A 24,125-nucleotide genomic window follows, 5' to 3' on the forward strand; every position below is an offset into this window, starting at 1 on the left:
TTCTTTTCTACCCTCCCCTACAAAAGAACTAAGATTATGTTTTCAATTATGGACGTACTTTATATACATTTTTTTCTTGATGTATTACTGATCCAGTGAGCAACTTCAAACAGTAAAAGCAAGAAAACCAGTACAGCTTATTGACTTTGAAAGCACTGGAAAGCTAAAATAAACCTTGAATAGAATTCCACTCCCTTTTCAGTGAGAGGAAGACTTAGGTTCTGAATATGGCTTTGAGGGCTCGCTTCTTGCAGTGTGTCTAAAGCATGAATTCACTGAGATCCCAAAAATTGGTCTTAGTTAGACAATTGTTTTGACACCTTAGTTCATGTCGTATTATTTCTCATGCATGATTTAGCAGCTCCAGTTTACATGTTTTACTTCAGTTTTTGATTAAGTGTAGGTTTGCTGGAAGATTTGTTCCTGGTCAGGAAGAAAAGTGGTCCTCTGGGTTTATCTTCCAAGTTCTTCACTCTTCCAAGATAAAATGGTGAAGATTCGGGGGACAGGGCTCTGAGAAATGCAGGGTCCTTGAAAGTGAGATTAGCTGAGTCAAATGTTTGGGTTTACTGGTTTCCTGTGGTCTGTCAGATTCTGATCCTCCTCTTTGAATTAACAAGTCTATTGTTAAGGCTTAATGATTAAGCCGATGAAAAATGATATTTTTAGGAGGGAACCTGGGATGTCTGTAAAATCACTTTATCGCTTTGTTTTTGGAAATATACAAATATATTCAGCTTAAATACTGACATGAAGGAATCTTAAAATGAAGTGGTGTACTTAGTTTGCCTGGGCAATACATCTCAGAAATGGAAAATCCTAGTACGCAGACAGAATTTGCATTCAAAACAATGTAATTTACTTGAGACTTTTAAGTTAACCAATGGAGAATTTGATAATTTGGTATTGTAGCACTCAGGGCCGCATTGCATAACTGATATTCCATCTGTGATGGAAGTTACAGAAGAATCCTCCTTGAAATAATAAACACAAGCGTATCGATGGTGTTGGTTGAGTATAGCAATGGAGGATGGCAAGGACTGATCTCTGCTTACATGCTGCTTGGAATATTAAACAGAGGTGCAGGTGGCTGCCATACAGGATGACTGTTAAAATTGTCCATTTGCCACTTCCTATGCATCTTTTGCATACTTAAATGTATTCTAATTTAAATAATTTATGATTTTTCCTATATAGTTCCAAAGAGAGTTTCTAACATTATATAGCCATATAAATTCAGGCCAGTCAAGATCTACCGACACATAGAGAGAAGAGGAGCGTCCATGGGGCACCTTTGTCCTATTGGTACCTGTTGTGCCTCCATTGGGTTCCGAGACCTGCTGCCTCTACTATGGAGAAGTTTCCTTTAATAAACTCCAGAGATAAATAGTTGAGTAGCAGTTTAGTGATGTGGTAAAACGCATGGTCTATAGCTGCAGTTGGATATGAGTTCAAATTCCTTCTGCTACTTTCTTTCTGTGTGACTTTAAGCATCACTTACTAGCTCTGTGTCATTTTTCCTATCTTTAAACTGGAGATGGCAATTGTATCTTAAGAGGTTGTTGAGGATTAAAGTTAAAGTTAATGATATAAACGTAAACATTCAAATTTTAGGGGATTAGAAGTAGTTTACAAGCCGGGCGTGATGGCTCAAGCCTGTAATCCCAGCACTTTGGGAGGCTGAGACGGGCGGATCACAAGGTCAGGAGATCGAGACCATTCTGGCTAACATGGTGAAACCCCGTCTCTACTAAAAATAAAAAAAAAAATCAGCCGTGCGTGGTGGCTGGCGCCTGTAGTCCCAGCTACTTGGGAGGCCGAGGCAGGAGAATGGCGTGAACCTGGGGGGCGGAGCTTGCAGTGAACCGAGATCGCGCTGCTGCACTCCAGCCTGGGCGACAGAGCGAGACTCTGTCTCAAAAAAAAAAAAAAAAAAAAGAAAGAAAAAAGAAAAAAAGAAGTAGTTTATAGAGGCCGGGCGCGGCAGCTCATGCTGTAATCCCAGCACTTTCGGAGGCCAACGTGGGCGGATCGCGAGGTCAGGAAATCGAGACCATCCTGGCTAACACGGTGAAACCCCATCTCTACTAAAAACACAAAAAAATTAGCTGGGCGTGGTGGCGGGTGCCTGTAGTCCCAGCTACTCGGGAAGCTGAGGCAGGAGAATGGCGGGAACCCGGGAGGCAGAGCTTGCAGTGAGCCGAGATCGCGCCACTGCACTCCAGCCTGGGCGGCAGAGCGAGACTCCATCTCAAAAAAAAAAAAAAAAAGAAATAGTTTATAGAGTATTTTATAGACTCACTTGGCTGACAAAAACACGAAAACCTCCTTAATTGCATATTTCATGTGGTGGGCTAGGCTGAACTCTGCTGCAATAACAAATAACCTAAATACTTAGTGATTTAAACCAACAAAAGTGCATTTCTCAAACATGGTACATAACCATCACTGGTCACCAGTAGGTATCTGTTCACCTCAGTCAACTAAAGACTCAAGTAAATGAAACAGTTGCAGTCTTGAACGTTGCTAGTTTCCGAGTTAGAGAGCAAGATTTTTTGAGGGTCCTGCACCAATTATTACAAGCTCCAGGCCTGAAGTAACACACAGCATTTCCATTCTCTACTAATTGTCCAGAGCTGGTCATATGCTTTGCCGTAACCATAACCCCATAACTCAATGGACCAAGAAGTACAATTCTATAGTATGTCCTAAGGGGGAGAATGAAATACTGGACAATAGCACTAATGACTTCCACATCCTCTACTCAAAGTAGCACATAATCCAAAGCAAGATGAAGTTAATTGGTCTTTTTTCTTTTCTAGCCCTTCACACTACTGAAGTAATGTTATTAATGTCAAGGACTAAAAGAAGAAAAAGAATATTAATTAGGTTAATTAAGTATTACCAAAGGATATATGTGCTGTTATATTATTGTTTCGAACAGGAACTGAAGTTTAGTAGAAGCATCCCTTCAGTGAAACACCTGCTTCATTATGATAGGGAACAAAGAAGTAGGTCTAGCATTGATTTCTTCTTTACTTCCAAATGAAACGTCAAGCTCATTAATTTTGCTATTTTATTTAGGAATAATCGTGGTCTTGCTCTCGCTATAAGATTGGAGTGACTTTGGGTTATGCCAGCTGAACCTGTGGTGCCATGATTTAGAGACATTTTAAAATATGATTCAAAAATACTTTCTAAAGAAAGGGGATTTAACAATCTGGATATTGTCAGATATGGGAGCTGGGTTTCTGCACACACATACATATGCAAATGCACATCCTCGTGTTCTTTGTGATATTTATCCAAGAGCAGGGTGTTCTTTAGGCAAAGAAAACAGCTTATCAAGGACTTAGCCTGTTTTGGATCTTAGAAGTAAAGCTGTTTGGAAAGTCTGGATAGCAGAAACAAAATGAACTGACATTTTGGGTAACTAAGAATTGCCCATCTTAACTTTATTAAACATGGTTAAATAACACTCAGGAACTGAGACATAACATATTAACCTCAAGTCTGCAATTTCGGGCCCCATAGTTTTCAAGAGATGTAGTTGCCACATAAAATATGGGATGCCCAGTTAAATTTGAATTTCAGATAAACAACAAAGAATAGTTTTAGATTAAGTATGTCCCAAATATTGCATAGGGTATACTTATGTAAATTATTTACTAAACATAAATTCATTATCTATCTGAAATTCAAATTTAACTGGGCATCCTGTGTTTTTATCTGCTAACTCTGGGTGACCCTATCAAAAATGAATGGCATGAACATTTAATCAAATGCACCTTCTCCTCCCAAGGTAGAAATAACCAGTTGTACTCATGTGGTCTGAGAGCTGCCAGGATTTTTTTTTTTTAGTTCAAACTTTAAAGGGTAAAGTTTGAATGGAAAGGAAGTTAGCAGACTAAGTCTAGGAGGTTTGTTGCACTATTTATTTTATCTTTAGTGTTCAAACAGCACGAAACATCCTGGAAAAAGCTGCTCACTCTCTTGGGATAATAAAGCCTTGAAAATTTGATAGATGTTCTCAAAAAGTTTGAAAATCTGCCCTCAAAGGCTGCACACCACCTTCCCATAGGATACTGCTTGCCATGAGCAGAGGCTGTCATCAAGTCAATAGGAAGGCCGACTTTCATGAGCCAGCTTCTGTGTTAAAATGATCAAAAGTGACATCGCTCCTGGCACAAATAGACAGAACAATGGTGCCATGTTTTGAGTATTAATCCTGTTGGAGATAAGCAGTCAACCAGAACACTGTGGCTTTGAAAACTGCTGCTCTAGACTGAGGCTAGTGTCACAGGTGAGGATAAATTAACTATTTTAAGCATCATTTTATTATGTAGATACCTCCAGGCACAGGTAACTGATGTGCTTGAATTATGAAGGAACTTTGCCTTCCCACCCAACAAAGCTCATCGTGTTTTGTTATTAATCATTTTTATTTTTGCTGAACCCTCTATACCTCTACTGCTTATCAGTTGTGGCCACAATTAGGGGATTTCTTTCTTTCTTTTTTCTTTTTTTGAGAAGGGGGAGTTTTGCTCTTTTTGCCGGGGCTGAAGTGCAATGGTGCGATCTCAGCTCACCGCAACCTCCACCTCCCAGGTTCAAGTGATTCTCCTGCCTCAGCCTCCTGAGTAGCTGGGATTACAGGCATGCACCACCATGCCCAGCTAATTTTTTGTATTTTCAGTAGAGACGGAGTTTCTCCATGTTGGTCAGGCTGGTCTTGAACTCCCGACCTCAGGTGATCCGCCCGCCTTGGCCTCCCAAAGTGCTGGGATTACAGGCGTGAGCCACTGCGCCTGGCCGGGGATTTCTTACAGGAACAAAGATGTTCAGCACTGCCTCTTTTGTTCTTTAACATGCTGAGCTACAATATTATGATTGCTTGGCTTGGTAATGTTGCTGTGTGCCAGGGAAATTTCTAATAGGAAAGGTTATTCTGGTGTCAGATTTTTAGGCTTTTCAGCTGTAGGTAACATGAAATAACCAAAGGGAGACCGTGAAGGTTTAAAGGTAAGTCGATTTGCCAGCGTGGTAGGGGTAGCAATTGGCGTTTAGAGTGTTTAAATCCAGGAAACACTGACCCTACTAAAGGTGCGACCTACCAGATTTAAAAATCACCGGGAGAAAATCAGTGAATGTGGTGCTTGTGGATCCACAGGAGGGCATTACACCTCCCACCTCTTCCCTCTGTCAGGTTTTTCCTCCCCGTTGCTTACTGTCTTCTCAGCTGTATTGAAACTGACATTTGATTTAGGAACCCAGAGAGCGTGGTCCTCTGAAGACCCAGATATTGCTCTCTCTGAAACTCAAAAGGATGAAACAAAAGCCTGAACTAGTTTAATGCTAAATATTACATTGGTGCAAAAGTAATTGCGATTTTTGCCAAGTAATGGCAAAAACCGCAATTACTTTTGCACCAATCTAATATAAAATAAGCAAATACTAATGGTTTAAGGCTATTTCCTTTTATATTTTATTCATTTTTTTCCACTGGTTACCTATAAAGACTTTGACAGCTGTGACCTTTTCTACTTGATGTGAAGCATCAAGATGGAAATAGAGAAAAAAAGTACAAAACCCTATTATATATCTCTGAGTACCCCACTCCCACTTCATGCTAAAAAACAGAATAGGGACTCAGCAGTTGGTTCTTGATGTAATGGAGAGTCCGAAGGAGCAAGGGTCTGGATGTTAGAGTCATTCTTGGGCCAAGTGCCAGGCAGGAATCTGGTGAGCTACACTCTAGCCCATGCAGCCTTGCTGTCTCCAGGATTTGGGGGTGAGTGAGGAGCCCAGGCAAACAGTCCACCAAGAGGTAATCAACTCTGTGCTGAGATAGGGATGGGCTCAAGGTAGACATCAGAATGAGGGAGACGCAGGGAACTGGCACTAGAGGAGACAGGATTATAATCTCTGGGCAATGGAGATAATATTCTAACTCAGAAAATAATAAAAGTCTTAGCAGACTCTTTTTAAAAAAAAATTTTTTTTAATCAGAAAATTCAGTAACTGCAACAATTCTTGAGCATTATTTTCCTGTAATTGAAATGTTCATTATTTGGTTAAAATTTCAGAAATGACACACCTAGGGTTTATTACAGTATCTGATTGCAAGGCCATAACTGTGAACACATTTTGTTGTTGACTAAGATACTTTCAAAGTTGGTTTATTTTGGCTTTCTCTTACTTACTTGTGAACTAATTGCTAAATGTGATTTGTCTCAGAGCCTTTTAGTGTTGTGTTTTTTAGAAGGAAATGTTTCCATTGCAAACAAGACTAAAAAGCCTATCTTCAACACACACACACATAAAATAATCCTCTACCTCCTTATTTTGGAATGGATGATTTTAATCAGTCATCTTTTTTAATGCTATGCTGGGACCTCTGTTATATTTTGAAAACAACCTGCCCTATGCACACTGAGCTGGCCTTTCCTTTCACTTCTCAAACTATCAGTTTCACTAGCAATCCCTTTTGGGGCAAAACTATCAGTGAGTTTTGCTCAATTTGCCAAATTAGGTTTGGTAACGTGGTGTTTCATCAGTGATGCTGGGTTGACTGTGCCTAAGGGAGCCTTTGTTTTCCCTCTTGTAAGTTGAGGGGAGTAAAGACATGAGTGATAGTGGAATTCAAGAGCTGCCACCTAATTTATCATCCCTGTACTGCTGGATGTGGAAAGGATGGGAGGATGGAAGCTAGACAGGAGGTTTGTAGGGGCTGGATTGTAAGGGCCTTGGATTCCATCCTAATGAGTTTTCTTATTCTGATACTTCACAAACATTTTTCTATTTCTACTTTCTAACAGCTGAGGAGACTGAACTTTTACCATAAGAGGGAATTTCTTTGAAATCTCCCTATAGGGAATATTTTCCCTCTTGTATGTTGAAGGGAGAAGCAGGTCGAGTAGTGTCCCCCTTCAAATTCGTGTCCACTTGGAACCTCAGAACGTGACCTTTAATAGCAATAGGGTCTTTGCAGATATAATTAACATAAGAATTCAGATGAGATCATCTTGAATATTTAGGGTGAGTCCTAAAGCCAACGTCTGGTGTCCTTACAAGAAGAGGAGCAGACACAGAGAGATATGCAGGGAATAAGGCCATGTAAGGATGGGGGCGGAGGCTGGAGTGATGATGCCAGAAGCCAAGGAGTGCCAGCAGTCACCTGGAGCTGGAAAGGCAAGGAAGGATTTTCCCCCAGAGCCTTTGGAGAGAGCATGGCCCTGCTGAAACCTTGATTTTGGACTTCTGGCCTCCACAACTGTGAGAGAAATAAAGTTCTGCTGTTTTTAAGCCAACAAATTATGGTAATCTGTCACTGTAACCCCAGGAAACTAATACAAGAAGGGGCTTCCTGAAGTTAGAGTGGGCTGGCTCCTTGCTGCTCTGGGGGAACTGGCAGGAACTGATGGGATTCTGTTCCAGGAGGATGTGAGGCACTAAGTAGACTGGCAAGGCAGAGACATATGGGCATAGGGCATTATGACTGGGATCCAGTGACTACACAATGGTATGGAGTGGGGACTTCTACCTTAGGGAAGCTGAGGCAGGCTGATGACTAGTCATTTAGATTTAGTAGTCGTATCGAAGATGGAGAATTAGCTACAACATGGCTGGTAACCAGGTAGAACATATGATCTTATGGCCTGACTTTCTCAAAATCATAAATGTAGTTGATGCTTTGTGCAGGATGTTAGTTTTATTATCAACTTTGGCACAGTTAGATGGCAAGATGCAGAGTTTATTGACCATCAGTCCAGGTTTTGAACTAATAGAATGATTCAGGATCCTCTTTCTTCATTCCTTTAACAACCGACATTGGAGGGTGCCTCTGCTTGAGAGGCCATGGACTTCTGTAGTTGTGGATGCAAAGAGAGATGAGCCCTGGTGTTTGGGCTTGGGACAGGCATGTTATCTGTCCTGGGGAACCAGTGAGAGGAACAGGCAGTGGAGTCCTTAGCGTGCACTGGCAAGAGCACTGCCTCTGTTGTCATTTTTTTCATTCCTGCATCCCAGTGAGGCATCTAAGGTTAACAATCTGAAAAATGAGGGATAATATGACCCACCTATAAGGTTGTTTGAAAGATTAAATGAGATAATCCTTTAAAGTATTTACTGTAATACATAGTACATAGTAAAAGCTCAATAAATGTTAGAATGTTAGCTGTTAGTGTGGTTATTGTATCCTAATACATTATGACAACAGTGAGAATGAAAATGAAAAGTTCGGGCTGGGCATGGTGTCTCACGCCCGTAATCCCAGCATTTTGGGAGGCCGAGGTGGGTGGATTACCTGAGGTCAGGAATTCGAGACCAGCCAGGCCAACATGGTGAAACTCTGTCTCCACTAAAAATACAAAAATTAGACAGGCATGGTGGCAGGTGCCTGTAATCCCAGCTACTCGGGAGGATAAGGCAGGAGAATTGCTTGAACCCGGGAGGTGGAGGTTGCAATTAGCAGAGATCATACCATTGCACTCTAGCCTGGGTGACAAGAGTGAAACTCTATCTCAAAAAAAAAAAAAAAGAAAGAAAGAAAGAAAGAAAAAGAAAAAGAAAAAAAAAGAAAATGGAAAGTTCCTATCCTGTCTGGAAAACACTGATTGTTCTGTGGCCACAGTGACAAGTGACCAGTAACCATCAGAATGTGTTGTTTTGTACCTGTTTAACTGGGTCAATAACAACTTGCTTTGGCAATCATTTGTGCTTTTGTAACCTAGCCAGTCACTTGCTTCTGAAAGCTAGCCAACACCACACACAGTTGTAAAGCCAGACAATTGGCAACAGCTAAACTCTAGTGCACATGCCCAGGCAAGTCAGCCAGTCAGCAACATTCTTACTCCAGCTTTACTTCTGCAGCTAAAGGTCAACTAATGCCTAAACATTCCAGCTTCTGGAAGTCTGCCAGTGCCTGCACTCTAAGGGTCTCCAAGCCCTATAGAAGATCAGCTCTCTCTGCTTTGCTCAGGGAGAATGCCTCTGAAAGTACAGTTCTTCCTTGCTAATTTAGCAAGCAATGAATTCAGTTTTTTGTTCAGATATTGGGTAGAGACCTCTTTCTTCAATGATAGAATTACAAATAAAGTGCTAAAAGATCACAAAAAAGAGGGCTATATGGAAAAGTTCACACAAGAGATGATTTTTGGCTCAAGTAGTAAAATGGGAGTTATTTAAGTAGAGAAAATTCCAGGAGGAGGGAGGTTTTCTAAGCTGAGGGAACACACTGTGAGTGAAGACATGAGTGATAGTGGAACTCAAGAGCTGCCACCTAATTTGTCATCCGTGAACTGTAGGATGTGGAAAGGATGGGGTGATGGAAGATAGACAGGAAGTTTGTAGAGGCTGGATTGTAAGGGCCTTGGATTCCATCCTAATGAGTTTTCTTATTCTGGTGCTTTGCAAACATTTTTCTATTTGTAAGTTCTAACAGCTGAGGAAACTGAACTTTTACCATAAGAGGGAGTTTCTTTGAAATCTCCCTATAGAGGATATTTGTCATTCTATTTTGGCTGCCAAGCATCTGAACTCTGTTCTTGCACTTGGAGAATTTCCCATTGGAGGGAGAAAAGCAGAATGCTTTATTCACTATAAAAGCTGAAAAGGCCACTATTTGTTTTTCCAGCCTCCCTTTCAGCTAGGACATGGGCACAACTGGGGTGATACCAGTCAGAAGTACACACCCTAATCTTGGCTTGAGAGAAGAAGCCAAGAAGTCAGCTCTAGGAGTGGAAGTGAATGCAGCAAGAAATGAGATCTGAGCCGTGAGCGGTGGTCATAGTGGTGGTGCCCATTGTTGAGTGCATGGTGTGAACATTACACACTGCAGAATTGACCTCTTTTCATCCATCCTAAGATTCACATATTTCCAACACTTTAATATCACTGAAGTCAGGATGCTCCTTATAAACAATGCTGTATAGAAGCTGATAAGAAGCATTATTTTTTTCTTAAAAAATAAAAAAAATGATATTAGGGTCAGTGTCATTGAAGATTTAGATTTAGAATGCAGAAGAGTCTGCATCAGGGTGGCAGAAGAGTCCATGTTGGATTATTTTTGAGCACAATTTTACTGTGCTCTTTGCCTAGTAGTCCCTTGTCTGGTTTTCCAACCATTTAAGTTATTCTGTAAGCTTCTTAATAAATTCATCCTTTGGTTAAGTTACTTAGAGTTTGTTTCTATTGTTTGAAGCTAAGAACCCTGACTGGTATATGCTTGTCATCTGAAGAAGTCATGAGCATGCTGTAGTTTATTAAAATATCTGCTTTGATTCAAAAAAGCTTTTCTCTCTAAATCATCACTTAAATTTGATGTCCCAGGATACTATGTCATGTTAATGATTTATGCTAATAACTCATTCAAAAATATGTATTGAGTCTCTGTATGTGAGATTACGGAGAATGAGTCCTATGAGAGAGTGGCCTTCATGGAGCTTTTATTGCATTGTGTATCCGGTGGGCTTACCTTCCCCTGCAGAGCATTCCTGCTATTCCTATCCCCTATGGACTTGACCCCAGGTAAACAAACACAATGTAGGCCATAGAAAGCTGATAGACACTTGAACTTAGGGAAGTGATGTTACTGCATCTGTTGTTAGGGACTGGTCCTTTCTTCAGTTATTCTCAACATCATTCACCTGGTGAAATTTTGTCTGCCTCCAGGGATTTCCTGTATCTTGAAGCTGTATGGAAATTAGTTTGAGGAGTGGTGCTGGTAGGGGGTGGGGTAGCCTTTGGGTTAGAGACATGGGGTATCTACTGGCCAAGCTGCAAATGCCTTTGGGTTCAGTGTTCTAGGTATTAAGCTTTTCCTTTATTCCAGATAATTGCTATGTATCAGATTAAAGACTTCCTCAAAGTGAATGGTGCTAAAATTAATATTTGGGTCTCGTAGGTCCTTAGGCTTTTCCCAAGTCCACATAAAAACTTGCCATGTGTTACCTTTACGTAGAATATTCAATTCAGTCTGAATGTATTGTCTGATCTTATTGCATAGAAGGAAGCATGCTTTCTAAAGGGAGATCACCTCTGGGGGAATATATTCTACTTGTGGCTGAAGAGTCTGATTAAAGACTTAGCAATAAACAGCCCTAGTGACTGTTAGTTGGGAAATTAGACATAGAGGCTATTTGAGCAGCCTTTGATAAAATGAAAGTTGGCCACTGTAGAGTTTGTCCTGCTTTATGCTAACATTGTAGCTAGAGACCTTTTAAGAGGAGCTAATATTTTGCACCTTTGTGGAACCTCATTCCCCAAATCTAGCACCTTGGGTATTACTGAAGGTATACTGGAGTATTACTGTTTATCTAACATTAAAGTCTTTTTTAAATTATTATTATACTTTAAGTTTTAGGGTACATGTGCCCAACGTGCAGGTTAGTTACATATATATACATGTGCCATGTTGGTGTGCTGCACCTGTTAACTCGTCATTTAACATTAGGTATATCTCCTAATGCTATCCCTCCTCCCACCCCACAACAGGCCCCGATATGTGATGTTCCCCTTCCTGTGTCTATGTGTTCTCATTGTTCAATTCCCACCTATGAGTAAGAACATGCAGTGTTTGGTTTTTTTGTCCTTGCGATAGTTTGCTGAGAATGATGATTTCCAGCTTCATCCATGGCCCTACAAAGGACATGAACTCATCCTTTTTTATGGCTGCACAGCATTCCATGGTGTATATGTGCCACATTTTCTTAATCCAGTCTATCATTGTTGGACATTTGGCTTGGTTCCAAGTCTTTGCTATTGTGAATAGTGCTGCAATAAACATACGTGTGCATGTGTCTTTATAGCAGCATGATTTATAATCCTTTCGGGTATATACCCAGTAAGTTTTGACATATTTCAATTACCATTAACATGCAAGTGAGTCCTAGGCATTCACAAGATATCACTATTTTCAAAATGTCTATTCTCTTTAGATATCTTAGAATAATTTTCTTGTCAGGATTTGCTTTATTATAGTTGTTAATTTGTTTTTAGTTTGAGATAGCACCATACATAATATTCCATTTCCTCCTTATTTTTATCCCAGTTTTTAAAAGTTTCTTAAATTGGTTTGCATGAAAGTGAAATCCATGTCAGCATTTCTGGTTTCTGATACAATACTATTTTCCTTTCTCATTTCCCCTGCCATCTCTTGTCTCTCTCAAAAGAAAAAAAAACAAAACAAAATACAGAACCATGCATTCATTGTAAGATGGGAGAGCTCTGATGCTTCCACAATGTCTTTAAAAGGGGAATGTTGGAATGACATGATTCTCCTTTGTTAACTGTTCCACATTTTGTCAGAACAGTTGGACTTGCTCTAAAATCCTCAATGACTAGTTCAGCAGAAGGAAAGGCAGAGACGTCCCTTGTTGATACAAGAATATAAGGAGAGCCTAGTGTTGAAAGCTGTGGCATTAGTGCAGCAGCTTTAGTAGCTGAAGTAATATTTGTGATGGTAAATTTGGATTTTTCTCATGACTGCTTTGGAAATGGAAAAATAATTTGATTCTTGCTAAAGTAAATAAAACAAACAAGGGAGCTTGAGAAATGAAACATTGAGGGATATTTGAAAGCAAACAATAACAGACATACTTTAATAATTTCAGAAAATAACATGGTAGAGATTCTGTATCAACAGGCTGTTTGCCTTCTCAGCCCCCAAAAAAGGAATAAAAGGTGGGCTTTTCCCAGGAAGGTAGTGCTGGCTTTTAAGTAAAAGGGTTTTAAAACTTATTTTTATTAATTTATTTTTTTTTGAGATGGAATCTTGCTCTGTCACCCAGGCTGGAGTGCAGTGGAGTGATTTCGGCTCACTGCAACCTCCCTCTCCCAGGTTCAAGCAACTCTCCTGCCTCAGCCTCCTGAGTAGCTGGGATTACAGGCATGTGCCACCATGCCCGGCTAATTTTTTGTATTTTTAGTAGAGACGGGGTTTCACCATGTTGGCCAGGCTGGTCTCAAACTCCTGAACTCAGGTGATCTGCATGCCTCGGCCTCTCAAAGTGCAAGTAAGAGGTATTTAAGGGATCTTAAACTTCAGCTCAGAGGGAGATGATTTAAAATATACATATTTTCTTAATTCATATTAAAATCACAGAAATTAAGCCTGGCATGGTAACGTATGCCTGTAGTCCCGGCTGTTTTGGAGGCTGAAGCAGGAGGATCACTTGTGCCCAGAAGTTGGAGAGTCCAGCCTGGGCAACATAGCAAGACCTTGTCTCTTACCAATAAATAAATAAATAAATAAATAAATAAATAAATAAATAAATAAATAAATAAATAAGAAGTGACAACAATAACAAAATACTCCCCAGAAATTAGCATTTCCTATTTTTAAAATCATAGTAACCCTTTGAAGTCAAAATAATTCACTTGCTTCTATACTAGACCTGAGAGGCCATGTGGCTGAGAAGTGAGGACAGACTTGACAAAGGGACTTTCTTGTCATACCTCTGCTCTGTGCATAGAAATAAGTTCTAGCAGAAAGGCTTAAGCTTGTGGTGCCATATTCATAGGTGCTGACTCACTGCTCCAGTTGTTACATTTAACCATGATTTTTGATTGCTTGCTTTTGAAAATTGTATTCCCTTATTAAAGTTTAACACAAGTAGAACATAAGGAACAGAGGCACCTATTTTAAAGAACAAGACAGAAGTCATACTATTGAGTGTACTTTTACTAATATTTAATGTTTCTTTTATTGTCGTGCCCTGATTTTCCTTATGGAGTTAAAATTCTTTAGCATTTCATTGCATTATGAAACAAGTGGGTCAGGCAATGAGCTTCCTTCTTGAAGATTCCATGACAACCCACTCTGCATTTTCTTCCTATTTCTCTTTCTTGGTCTTCTCTGCAGTATCCTTTCCATCTGCCTGTCCCTTAAATGTTTTAAAATGAAATATTCTTATTTTAGATTATAAAAGCAACACATACTCATTAAACAATTCAAGCAATTAAGTAATGTATAAATTAACATATCCCACATAAAAAAACCATAACTGCACAGTAATAATACACACACACACACACATATACAAACATATTGATCTACCCCTCCACCTCTCTCTGTGGGTTCTTACTATATATACATTATTTTGCAGCTTGAGTTTTGATTTAACAATATACCATCAGTGCTGTAAATATTGGCATTCCTCAGGGTTTTCTCCCAAGTTTTCTCTTCCCTCTCTGCCTACTCTGAATTGTGTTACCTGACTTGTGGTTTTGGTCACCCTCCTGATCGTTCTCAAATATGTATTGCCAGCCCTAGTCTGTCTCTAAGATTTCAGCTCCTCTATTTATCATTGCCTACTTATATGCTGCATGGGTCCTTCATACCCAACTCTCCCTGAACACTGTTTCTCTTCCCGTGTCCATCTCATGGAGCAGCAATAGCTTTCACCACATTTTCCCACTTAGAGATTTGGCATCACCATCTGTCCTTCTTTTTCATTCAACCACATCCTGTCAATCACCAGGTCTATTTTTTCTATCTCTTTAATATCTTTTTAGCTAATTTGTTATTCTCCATACTGCCTACCACCTCTGTCATCCAAGTGACAGTCATCTCTTGCTTGGGATGCTCTACCTTTCTAACTATCCTTCCTTCTTTGATTCCTCCTCTTCACCTTCTAATCCATTTGCCACACAAGCCCAAGATGATTTCTTCCAGTGCAAATCTGAACATGCCTTACTTACAATATTCAGTGGCTTGCCATTGCCAATGGAATAAAGCCCAAACTCTTCAAGACTAGTAGGTCTTCATACTTAGAGATCTCACATGATCTGGCTTCTGCCTGTGCCTCACCTGCCTGGTTGTTCACCATCCCCACCTTTGACTCTCACTCTAAAAATAGTCACCCATCTGGAGTTCCTTGAACATTCCATGCTCTCACTTACACATGTTTGCCTTGATACATTCTGCCTCCGCCTCATGCTGTTTCCTCCAGTTGATGTTCATTTATCCTTTAGGCCACTTCAGTGATACTTCTCCCAAGAACTAGGCTTGGTGTCATTCCTATACATTCTCAAAGCATCTCACACTTTGTCCTTATCCTATTGTAGCATTGACCATACTATACTGCAATTGCCTGTTTATAGTTTGTGTCTTGCCACCTCTTCCATCCCCCACCACCATTGCCACTGCTAACTTGACTGTGAGCTCCCTGAGAGCAGGAACTAGGAACAGCACAGAATGTAGCCCCTGATAAGGACCAAATATTTGAATGATGAATGAATGTCATCAGAAAACCAAGAATCCCATAAAGCTGCAGAGATGACCAGTTTATGAATCCTAGGAATTACAGTGGTCAAGTCTAGGACATCTCATTAGCTGTGAGGGATCAGGCTGGTTCTAAGGTCAGGGTAGGTATATTTCAGGGCTCAAGCATGGTAGTTACAGATACTAGTGCTATGAGGGAGTGAAGCAATGTGATCATAATCAGAAACTATTTGCCTTTTGCTTTCCTTCATGCTTTTTGTTGTTTGGAGCCTTCTGTAGTCTTAGCAATGTGTTGTAATTGGAGAGTTGGAGACCTGTGCAAGGCCTAACTCCTCAGTGGGGCAGGAGGAGAAATGCAAGGATTCCTAGAGAGGGGTAGCTAGATTTTGGTTAGCTGATTGTCAAAATACTCAAGGCAGCTATCTTACATCTCACAACTGGTAAATCCTGCCTCCCTGCCTCCAATCTCAAGCTCATTAGAGAGAAGACTAGGTTTTTATGAATCTCCCTCACTTCAGAGTCCCTGAGTCCTTTAACCCACATGCTAGAGAGGAGAAAAAACAAATACTAGTGAAAACTCTCATGCCTCATGACTCTCTTTTTTACTCTTGTGTATACTCCATTGATTTTACATTTGAATACCACCCACCCCAGCTGTTACATTTTAACTGTGACTGTATTCACATTGACTTGCATGGGATATTTCTCAGTTCTATAGTAAATGTGGGTGGTTAGAATATATAATGGAAAGAACTCTGGGTTTGTGTTTAGGAGACTGGAGTTAGGAACTGGGTGCTCTAGCTCAGTCATGTGATCTGGTGTGGTCCTATTTTATACAATTTTTAATTAAGTATTGAATATAAAGTATTAAATCACTTTTAAGGCAAACAACTCAAATTAATGCAATTCCTCCCAAATCGATCAAGAACTGTATATCAAAGCTGTTTGGGCCTATTGAATTATAAGCTGTATTGATTTTATTGAAATATTTCCACACTAGCTGGTGAATGGAAATACTCAATATCCGCTGTCATGAGAATAGTCTTAAAATACACAAATGTCAGTCAGACTCTGCAAGGTCTTCAGAAAGGCACCTCATGTATAAAAGGCAATCTTTCTGGCCTCAGTAAGTCATCTGCCTTTTCTTCACTTCATTTTTCTCACTGGGGAAAACTGGGGGACTAAAACCTACCTCCTAGTAAATGAGAAAATGTACATAGAAGGTGCCTAGTTTAGTACCTGCTACAGAGCAAGTGCTCAGTGAATGTTATTAGATTTGGAAAATATATATGATATGATAGACAGCATAATTGAATGTCTGTTTTCTACTAGAAAGTCTTACAACAAAGCAGTAAACTGGGTAATATATATTACAGCTTAAAAAAATAGAATCAGTCCAGGCGCAGTTGCTTACGACTGTAATCTCAGCATTTTGGGGGCCGAGGCAGGTGGATCACCTGAGGTCAGGAGTTCCAGACCAGACTGGCCAACCTGGTGAAAACTCGTCTCTACTAAAAATACAAAAATTAGCTGGGCATGGTGGTGGCACCTGTAATCCCAGCTATTCAGGAGGCTGAGGCAGGAGAATCGCTTGAACCTGGGACGCAGGATTTGCAGTGAGTCGAGATCGTATCATTGCGCTCCAGCCTGGGTGACAGAGCAAGATTCTGTCTCAAAAAAAAAAAAAAAAAAAAAAAACCAGAAAGAAAGAAAAAAAGAAAAAAAACCAGAATCAGAGGACATCCTACTTCATGGATATATGTGGATTTTGAGCCTATGCCTGCCTTTTTCCATGATTTATTTTATTTCTTTGTTGAAATAATGAGTAAGATGGTCAGAAATGTTTTAAAAATAGATCTGAAGAAACTGCTCTCTTGGTTCCCTATTTCTTAAAGGGCCAGAAAATTTTAAATAATAGACACACATTTTTGAAAGGAAATTTAAATCAACTCGTACAGGACGCTCTTTAACTAGTTACAACATGAATGTAATAGTCCAATAGTTTCTTTTATCCGGGTATAAACATCTTTAAAGTTCCCCAATTATTCAGAAGGACATCAAGTCACTTTCACAGATGTGTGAAGGTTAAGAAAAAAGGGACTCTTGGGTGATGTAGGATAGGGTAGATTTACAACACTTTCTCTTGTTCACCTTAAGAACTGAAAATATAAGATTTTCCAAATTATAGTGCTATCAGATATATTAATCATGTCTTAATTAGAGATTTTGGGAAGTACTTACTCTCATAAATGCAAGGCATTAACAATAGAGTGATTAAGCTACAGAACCATTTAATTTAAAATTTAATCCAGTAGTTGAAGAAAATAAAGTTTTATCAATTTGGGGAGAGTGGACACAGAGAAAACCTCAAGTATGAGAAGATGAACATTTGATGTTTTGAGTGACCACATCCTGGAGGGAAGATATACAGGATGTGTACATCCTTGAGGCCCAAAGATACATTTCTGACTTTCAGACAGAGAAGATGGGCAAGATCTGGGATTAGAATGGTGGGATTAGAATGGAATATTGTTTTGTTTTGTTTTTTTTCTTGATGGCCATGGATTTGTACAAATAAAGGAACTTGGAAGGGCCTGAAGCAATGGCCATGCCATTTGATCAAAACTAGATGATCTCAAGTGCTACAAGAGTCAGCTGAACTCACTAAAATTGCAATGAGAACAAAATATCATATTTCACCATTCTGGTTTAGGGGCAGCTAATTTTTCCTTAACTAAGTTTGAGTTTTGAGCCTCTTGAGTTAATAGCTTTCCTTTTGTTATCATGCACACTCTCCTACCCTCTGCACCCGGATGAGATAAATAGCCTAAATTATGTTTGCTTCATGGACAGCTTTCTTATGAACTATCTCAGAATGTAGTCAATTTGATGGTCCCTGCATTTGGCAGAGAACCAACAAATCACCCCACTGAGGTGGACTTGGGACATACTAGGGGTGAGGTGGAGGGTAGATGAAGATGGCTGGGAACAGGAAAAGATGTGGGATGCCTTTTCTTCCAGGTGCCCATCTGGGCTACGCTTGGCCAGGTGGCAGAAAGACCAAGCATGGAGCAGAGGATTTTGGCTTCTTCCCTCAGTCTCCTTTGTCAGTTTGGATCTAACCATTTGACAGACACATTAACACAGAAGTAAAAAGTTAGAATCTGCTCTCTTACCCTTCAGTCTGTGTCAAACAGTAGATTTTAAAGTTCTTTGGGGGCAAGAATGTCTTATTCACTTCTCTATAACCCTCTCAACTATAAAAGTGCTTGGTATATAATAGTGGGGTTTTTTTAGGTAAAAATATTTCTTATTTATTTCAGAATACATACCCTACTTTAATGTTCTAGAATTTTTGAGCTGAATGTTACAGCCGATTCTAAACAGAGTGATGAAGCTTAAATGGGCAAAGGTAATCAAATGTGTTATTTATTTCCCTTCTTGATGTTGTCACCTTTTTTGGGCGGGGGTATGGGGACAAAATGTTAACTCTCAATCTTTTACAAATATGTTATTTACTCTAAGGACTTTCTTTGGCAGCCCTAGTTAACCTTCAACAGGTGGTGGAGTCCAACTGGAGCAGAGAAATGGGCTTACCAAGGAAGTAAGCCTTGGCTTCTCATGCATCTGGCTAAATCTCTTATAGAGGCAAATACATTTGATTGAGTACTACTATTCTTGTTTTGTACTCTTTCCTTTATAACTTTATGAATAAATGACAGCTGGAAGCACAAGACCTTTGAAAGCTACTGTTCTATTAATTCAATAAGATGATATCCCCATTTCTTCTGTCTTCTTTCTTTAAGAGAAAACATGAAATTATTTTTTAAAGCTGGTCAACTAAGGCTTGGGTTTTCCTCCCCTATTCCCTGTAAGGTACTTGGGTCGGGATGTCTTGTGTCGTTACATGCCAGGCTGTCCTGGGCATGCTCTGTCGTTCCTTAATGCCAATGCACACATCTGTTCAAAATTTCACCTTTCTCATTTTTGAACGTTTCTTAAAATTGATGGATGCATTTAATGTGGCATTATTTTTTTCCTAAAAGACTGTTATGTAATCAAACCAATGATGGTTTATAATTGATGATATCTTAGAATACAGGAAAGGTAATGTGTTTTAGTTATCTATTGTTGCATAACAAATAACCACAAAACTTAAAATTGCAATAATCATATATTATCTTTCATGGTTTCTGTGGGTCAGGAACTCACCTAGGGCACACTAGAGAGGTCTGTGTCTGCTTCAGGCTGTCTGGGGTATCAGCTAGAAGACTTAAAGCCTAGAAATTAGAAGCATCTGAAGGCTCATTGATTCCCATGTGAGCTTTGCTGGGGCTATTTGCCCACAGGTGATCATTCCATGAGGAGATAATGGAGTGGAAGGAACTAAACTAAAAATCTTTATTCCTTTTCTTATGAGTGAAATATTTTCCAAGATCATAAGGATCTCTGGAAGGAAGAATAAATTCGGTATTTTCTAAGAAAGGCTGTACTTGGGTTTCTGATCTGAGGGGGGCTTATAGATCAGAACTTTCATGATCTAACTTTTGGCATTGGGAAGGGCAGCCTCTCATGACAATCACACATACATATCACATCAGAGCCTGTTCCATTCATCAGTATTCAGGATGATTTGTACCAGACTCCTTACTTAGTCTTCCCCAATTCTCCGTACCATCTTGAGGTTTGAAATTCTTGGTGGGGAAAAGAAACATAGGTGACAGTGCCACTCTTTTCCCCATTTGAATCAGGGACTTGATAGTCAGCTGTGTCCAAATACTCCTTATCTTCCCATTTTAGAGAAGAGTTCTTCTCTTGCAGTCCTTTGAGATCTCTGATCTAAGCATGTTAAGGAGGCACTTTCTCTAAAGTTCTTGTTATTCATATCTAAGATACATCCTAGGGCCAAGGGAATCCAACAGTGTTTGGCCTCTCTAACCCTTCTCAACTTTTGAAGATTCAAAGAGTTAGATAAAATACTATTTTCAAAAAAAAATCAAACACTACTCTTTCCTAAAAGGATAAGGTTTTAATAAAACGGACATTTTTGGTTTAAACCTTTTAGAGTTCAGAGGGGCCATTTCTTAATGCCTACATCTATTGAGGCTTCTAAATATAATGTTTAAAATAATACTGCTATTAGTATAGAAATGTGAAATAAGCATTCCACCACAAAAATAGGTTTTCTTTTGCTGAACTCATTTGGGTTAATTCTGCAAGGATTACCTGAGCACTAGGTTCAGAATATTGAGCTTTAAGAAAATTTTTATAAAAGCAATATTGTTATCAGTAGTAGTTCATATCTGCTGTATGCCTCCAATTGGCAGGCACTTGTGGAATTGATGGTATTATCCTCATTTTACAGAAAAGGAAACTGAGCCCAGATAACTTATGTAATTTGGCCAAGGTCATACACTGAGCAAGTAGCAAGCAGAACTCTGTCTCACATGAAAACCATTGTGTGGGAGAATTTGACCAGTATTTTGGTAGCTGTGGAATTTTTCTCAAGCAACTACTAAGTCTAGGGGACTAGTGCATACTAATGGAAACTTTTCATGTGGAGTGTCTTCTTATCTGAAGCTGGAGGCTTCAAAGAATTAAAGAGAGGATCTTGATAGGGCTAATTCTTTTCTTTCCCACAGCTCTGCCCAGCGGTTCCCATTTTACCCTTTTGTATGAAGGCATTCATATGATTTTGTTGTAGAGGCTTGTGATGATGACTTCTTGGCAAAAAGCCTCACCATGTTTTTCCAGTGTGCTGGAAACATGATTTCTAAGACACCTGACACATTGACACTTGTACTGACTTCAACCCACACCCTTAATAGAGGAGCTGGGTCTCTATTGTGACCATAATATATTGCAGCAGAAGACCCAAATTCACTGCATTGCTTGAATAATTTGCCTGTATGATGGTAGCCACCTGGAGCTACTGAATTTCTCGCAGATTTTTGTTTTAGTTTCTCATTTATTAGATTAAAGAAGGGCTATTTTATTCTAAAGAAAGTTTTTCAATTAGAGGTTTGACATGGCTCAAAGATGATAGTAGTGGAACTGTTGGATATATATATAAATCTTTCATTTTTGCTATGTATGCATGTCTTTGTATTGAATCCAGATTAGTTTTAGTTTTGGTGTGTTTATTCTGTAGAGTGTTTAGCACTCTGGAGTTTTTCTAAGTTAATGAGCAATTGCATCATGGATAACCCACATTGTGGTTTCTTTAGATGCAATGTGGCCAGTGGCAATAGTGTGTGTGTATGAGGGGGTGGTGGCAGGATGAGGGGAGAGATATCAAGGACTCTTGAGATCTGGAATTCATAAAAATGATTTGTTCTTTAGTTTTTAGATGAACTTAAATTTTTCTCTTATTATAGAAATAATGTTTATTGTAGAAAACTTAGAAAATATATATGGGCTCCCAAAAATAAATAAACATGATGTCTCAGAGTTAGTCACAGTTAAGATTTTGGTTCAACTTATTCCAATCTCATGTGTGTGTGGGGTGTGTGTGTGTGTGTGTGAGTATGTGTGAACATTGATACATATGTTTATTCTTGCATAAATAAGCCTATACTATAAATATTCTTCTATGAATTATCTTTTCAGATGTATCTATTCATTCAATATTCTTCCATGACATCATTTTTAATGTCTGTAAAATTCTTATTGTATGGCTATACCATATCTTTTGGACATAAGATTTATTATTATGATTTTTGTCTTTATTCTGTAATCTTGCAGCAACTGACTGATAGAAGCTTTTAAAATTTTGGACCAGTGAATTGGCTCCCTTCCCACACTACAATCAGCAGAATGTGTTATGCATTGCTGCTTCCCTGCCCCGAGACCCACTTCCAGCATAATAATGCTATGGAACTGATTGCTGTTGACAGCTCATCTGCTTTTGCTCTTTCTTCTTGCAGGAGACAGAGCATGTGGTATCCAGCCAGTCAGAGTGTCAGGTGAGAGCAGGAACACCAGCTCATGAGAGTCCACAAAACAATGCCTTCAAGTGCCAAGAAACAGTGCGACTTCAACCAAGGTGGGCCCTTTGTTATCAGAAGCTATTCTGTGCTTGTGGTTCCATTCTCAGAAATGCCAACTGTGTGCTTGCCACTTCCACACAAGAGGCAAGGCTTTCTGACTTTTGCTGGCATTCCTTATAGTCAGAAAAGCTGCCTAAAGGGGCCTAGAAGAGGAATCGCTGAGTGAGTTTAAGATAAATGTAAATGACCTACTTTCTCTGTCTTCCATTTGAAAATAATCTACCTTAAGGCTCAGGGGGAAGTGGAGACAGGTCCTGCCCTTGGAGAGGAATGCTGATTTCATCTATTCTTATTCTTTATTCTATGCTAGAGGGAATTAGATTTTCCTTTGTGATAGCGATAAATTTGTGATGACCATGTAGGCACCATAGCAACTGATTTTTACGTCGTCTCTCATTTAGCCTTCTCTACTTTCTCGTAAAGCTGTGTACTCATAGTCTGAAACATATTAAGGCACTTGCCTGATGTTGCACAAGTGAAAAGGACTGAGTCAGAATTTGAACCCACAAATGTCTGATTGCAGCATGGCAGGTGCAGATTCTGTGCTGACCCAAGTGTCTTCCAGTTACCTTAGCCCTGACATAGCCCCAGGATGGCCTCTCTAGCCTGCTAGACCTGCTGGAGACAGCCCTGGATCCAGGGCAAGGATGTGGGTGGAAAGCAGCCTGCAGAAAGGTTGGCATGACATTCTGATGGAGCCTGGCATTGCAGCTGTCTATGGAAAGTCTCTTCTGGAAATAAACAGAAGAAAGAATTCAACCGCTAGTTGTGTCAGCTGTCTTTGTAGGATCTTGTGTACAGTGTAATCATAGCCCTCACTCAGTGGAAAGGGAGGGCTGTGCTTCTGAGCCTGACCTTTAGAATTGTTTTTCTAAGGCAGCACAGTCTAAATCAACAACTACAGAGAAGATTGGCTGTGCTATGCAGTTGTAGTTTTAAATATCCAATATACTAAATTTAGAATAATAGAACCTCAAAAGGTTGGAGGGGACCTCAAAGGTAAGGTGCTTCCCTATCCAGGCGGATTCATGGGCACCTTTTATAACCCTCTTCACAAGCTGACTTCTTTTATGTGTTTACTGTTACCTGGCCTCAGGTAATACCTGTTGGATTCAGCCTTGTAATTTCTCCAGTAATCAGGACATTCTCCCTCCTCTTTGAGGTATTATTGTAAGAAAGCTATTTTTTGGTTACTGGAATCAATTTAGTCAGTGGCCCACCAGCCTGATGACTGTCTCTCTCAGAAAGAAGAAAGTCAACTATTATTCCCATGCATATTTCAAAATAGTATAAAAGCAAAACAAAACAAATAAAAACCAAAAAAAAGTCATTCATGCTTGTGTATGGAATGTATGGTGGTCCTGTAGGGGTAGATATTTAACAGAGACCAACAGGGGAAAATGGTGTTAGCAATTAACCTTCTCAAAGATGCTTGATGTTCAGTAAACTTAAAACCATTGTGTATCCCATTTTGTATCCCATTTTGTATTTCTCTTCCTCTGCCTCTTAGCAAACCTTCATAGGATCCTAAATACCTTGTTGTCTTTTTCGCCTCCCCATCTCCCATCTTTCATGTCCCACTTTCACAGAATTGAGCTTTCTGACCTAGCAACATTCCAGACTGTTCTGTGCACCGCTGTCAGCAATTGCAGGATCTGGTGATAAGTCACATATCAGGAGTGCTGTGAGGGCAGTTATGTCTATACTCTTAGTTAAGTAACCTTTAAACTACGATTATTTATCACAACCATGGTGACATCACCAAGGGACATTCTAATGGAACTTTAAAAAAATCCATCTCAAAATATTACAGGGATTGTGAAATCTGATGAACTAGTGAAATGAGATCCGAG

At 39.6% G+C, this 24,125-nt stretch overlaps 1 protein-coding gene and 1 long non-coding RNA gene across 8 annotated transcripts in view; one reads left to right on the forward strand and one right to left on the reverse strand.

Annotated features, from left to right (window-relative positions):
• The window catches only part of FAM13C (family with sequence similarity 13 member C), a 123,910-nt gene that overhangs the window by 16,720 nt on the left and 83,065 nt on the right, over window positions 1-24,125 (forward strand). For 6 of the 7 annotated variants that reach the window (XM_019035262.4, XM_019035261.4, XM_019035260.4 and 3 more), the window contains one exon: window positions 22,150-22,268. In XM_019035262.4, the coding sequence (XP_018890807.1) occupies window positions 22,150-22,268 (119 nt within the window). Of the gene's footprint in view, window positions 1-6,807; window positions 7,637-22,149; window positions 22,269-24,125 lie in introns of those variants that run through there. The other variant, XM_055354111.2, reaches the window with a different exon arrangement.
• Window positions 13,669-24,015, reverse strand: LOC129525189 (uncharacterized). The gene is made up of 2 exons (XR_008669304.1): window positions 23,878-24,015; window positions 13,669-13,883 (listed from the first exon to the last, which is right to left on the reverse strand). It is a non-coding gene; the product is annotated as an uncharacterized lncRNA (long non-coding RNA).

This window comes from Gorilla gorilla, chromosome 8 (genome assembly GCF_029281585.2).
Source record: "Gorilla gorilla gorilla isolate KB3781 chromosome 8, NHGRI_mGorGor1-v2.1_pri, whole genome shotgun sequence".
Taxonomy (NCBI): domain Eukaryota; kingdom Metazoa; phylum Chordata; class Mammalia; order Primates; family Hominidae; genus Gorilla; species Gorilla gorilla.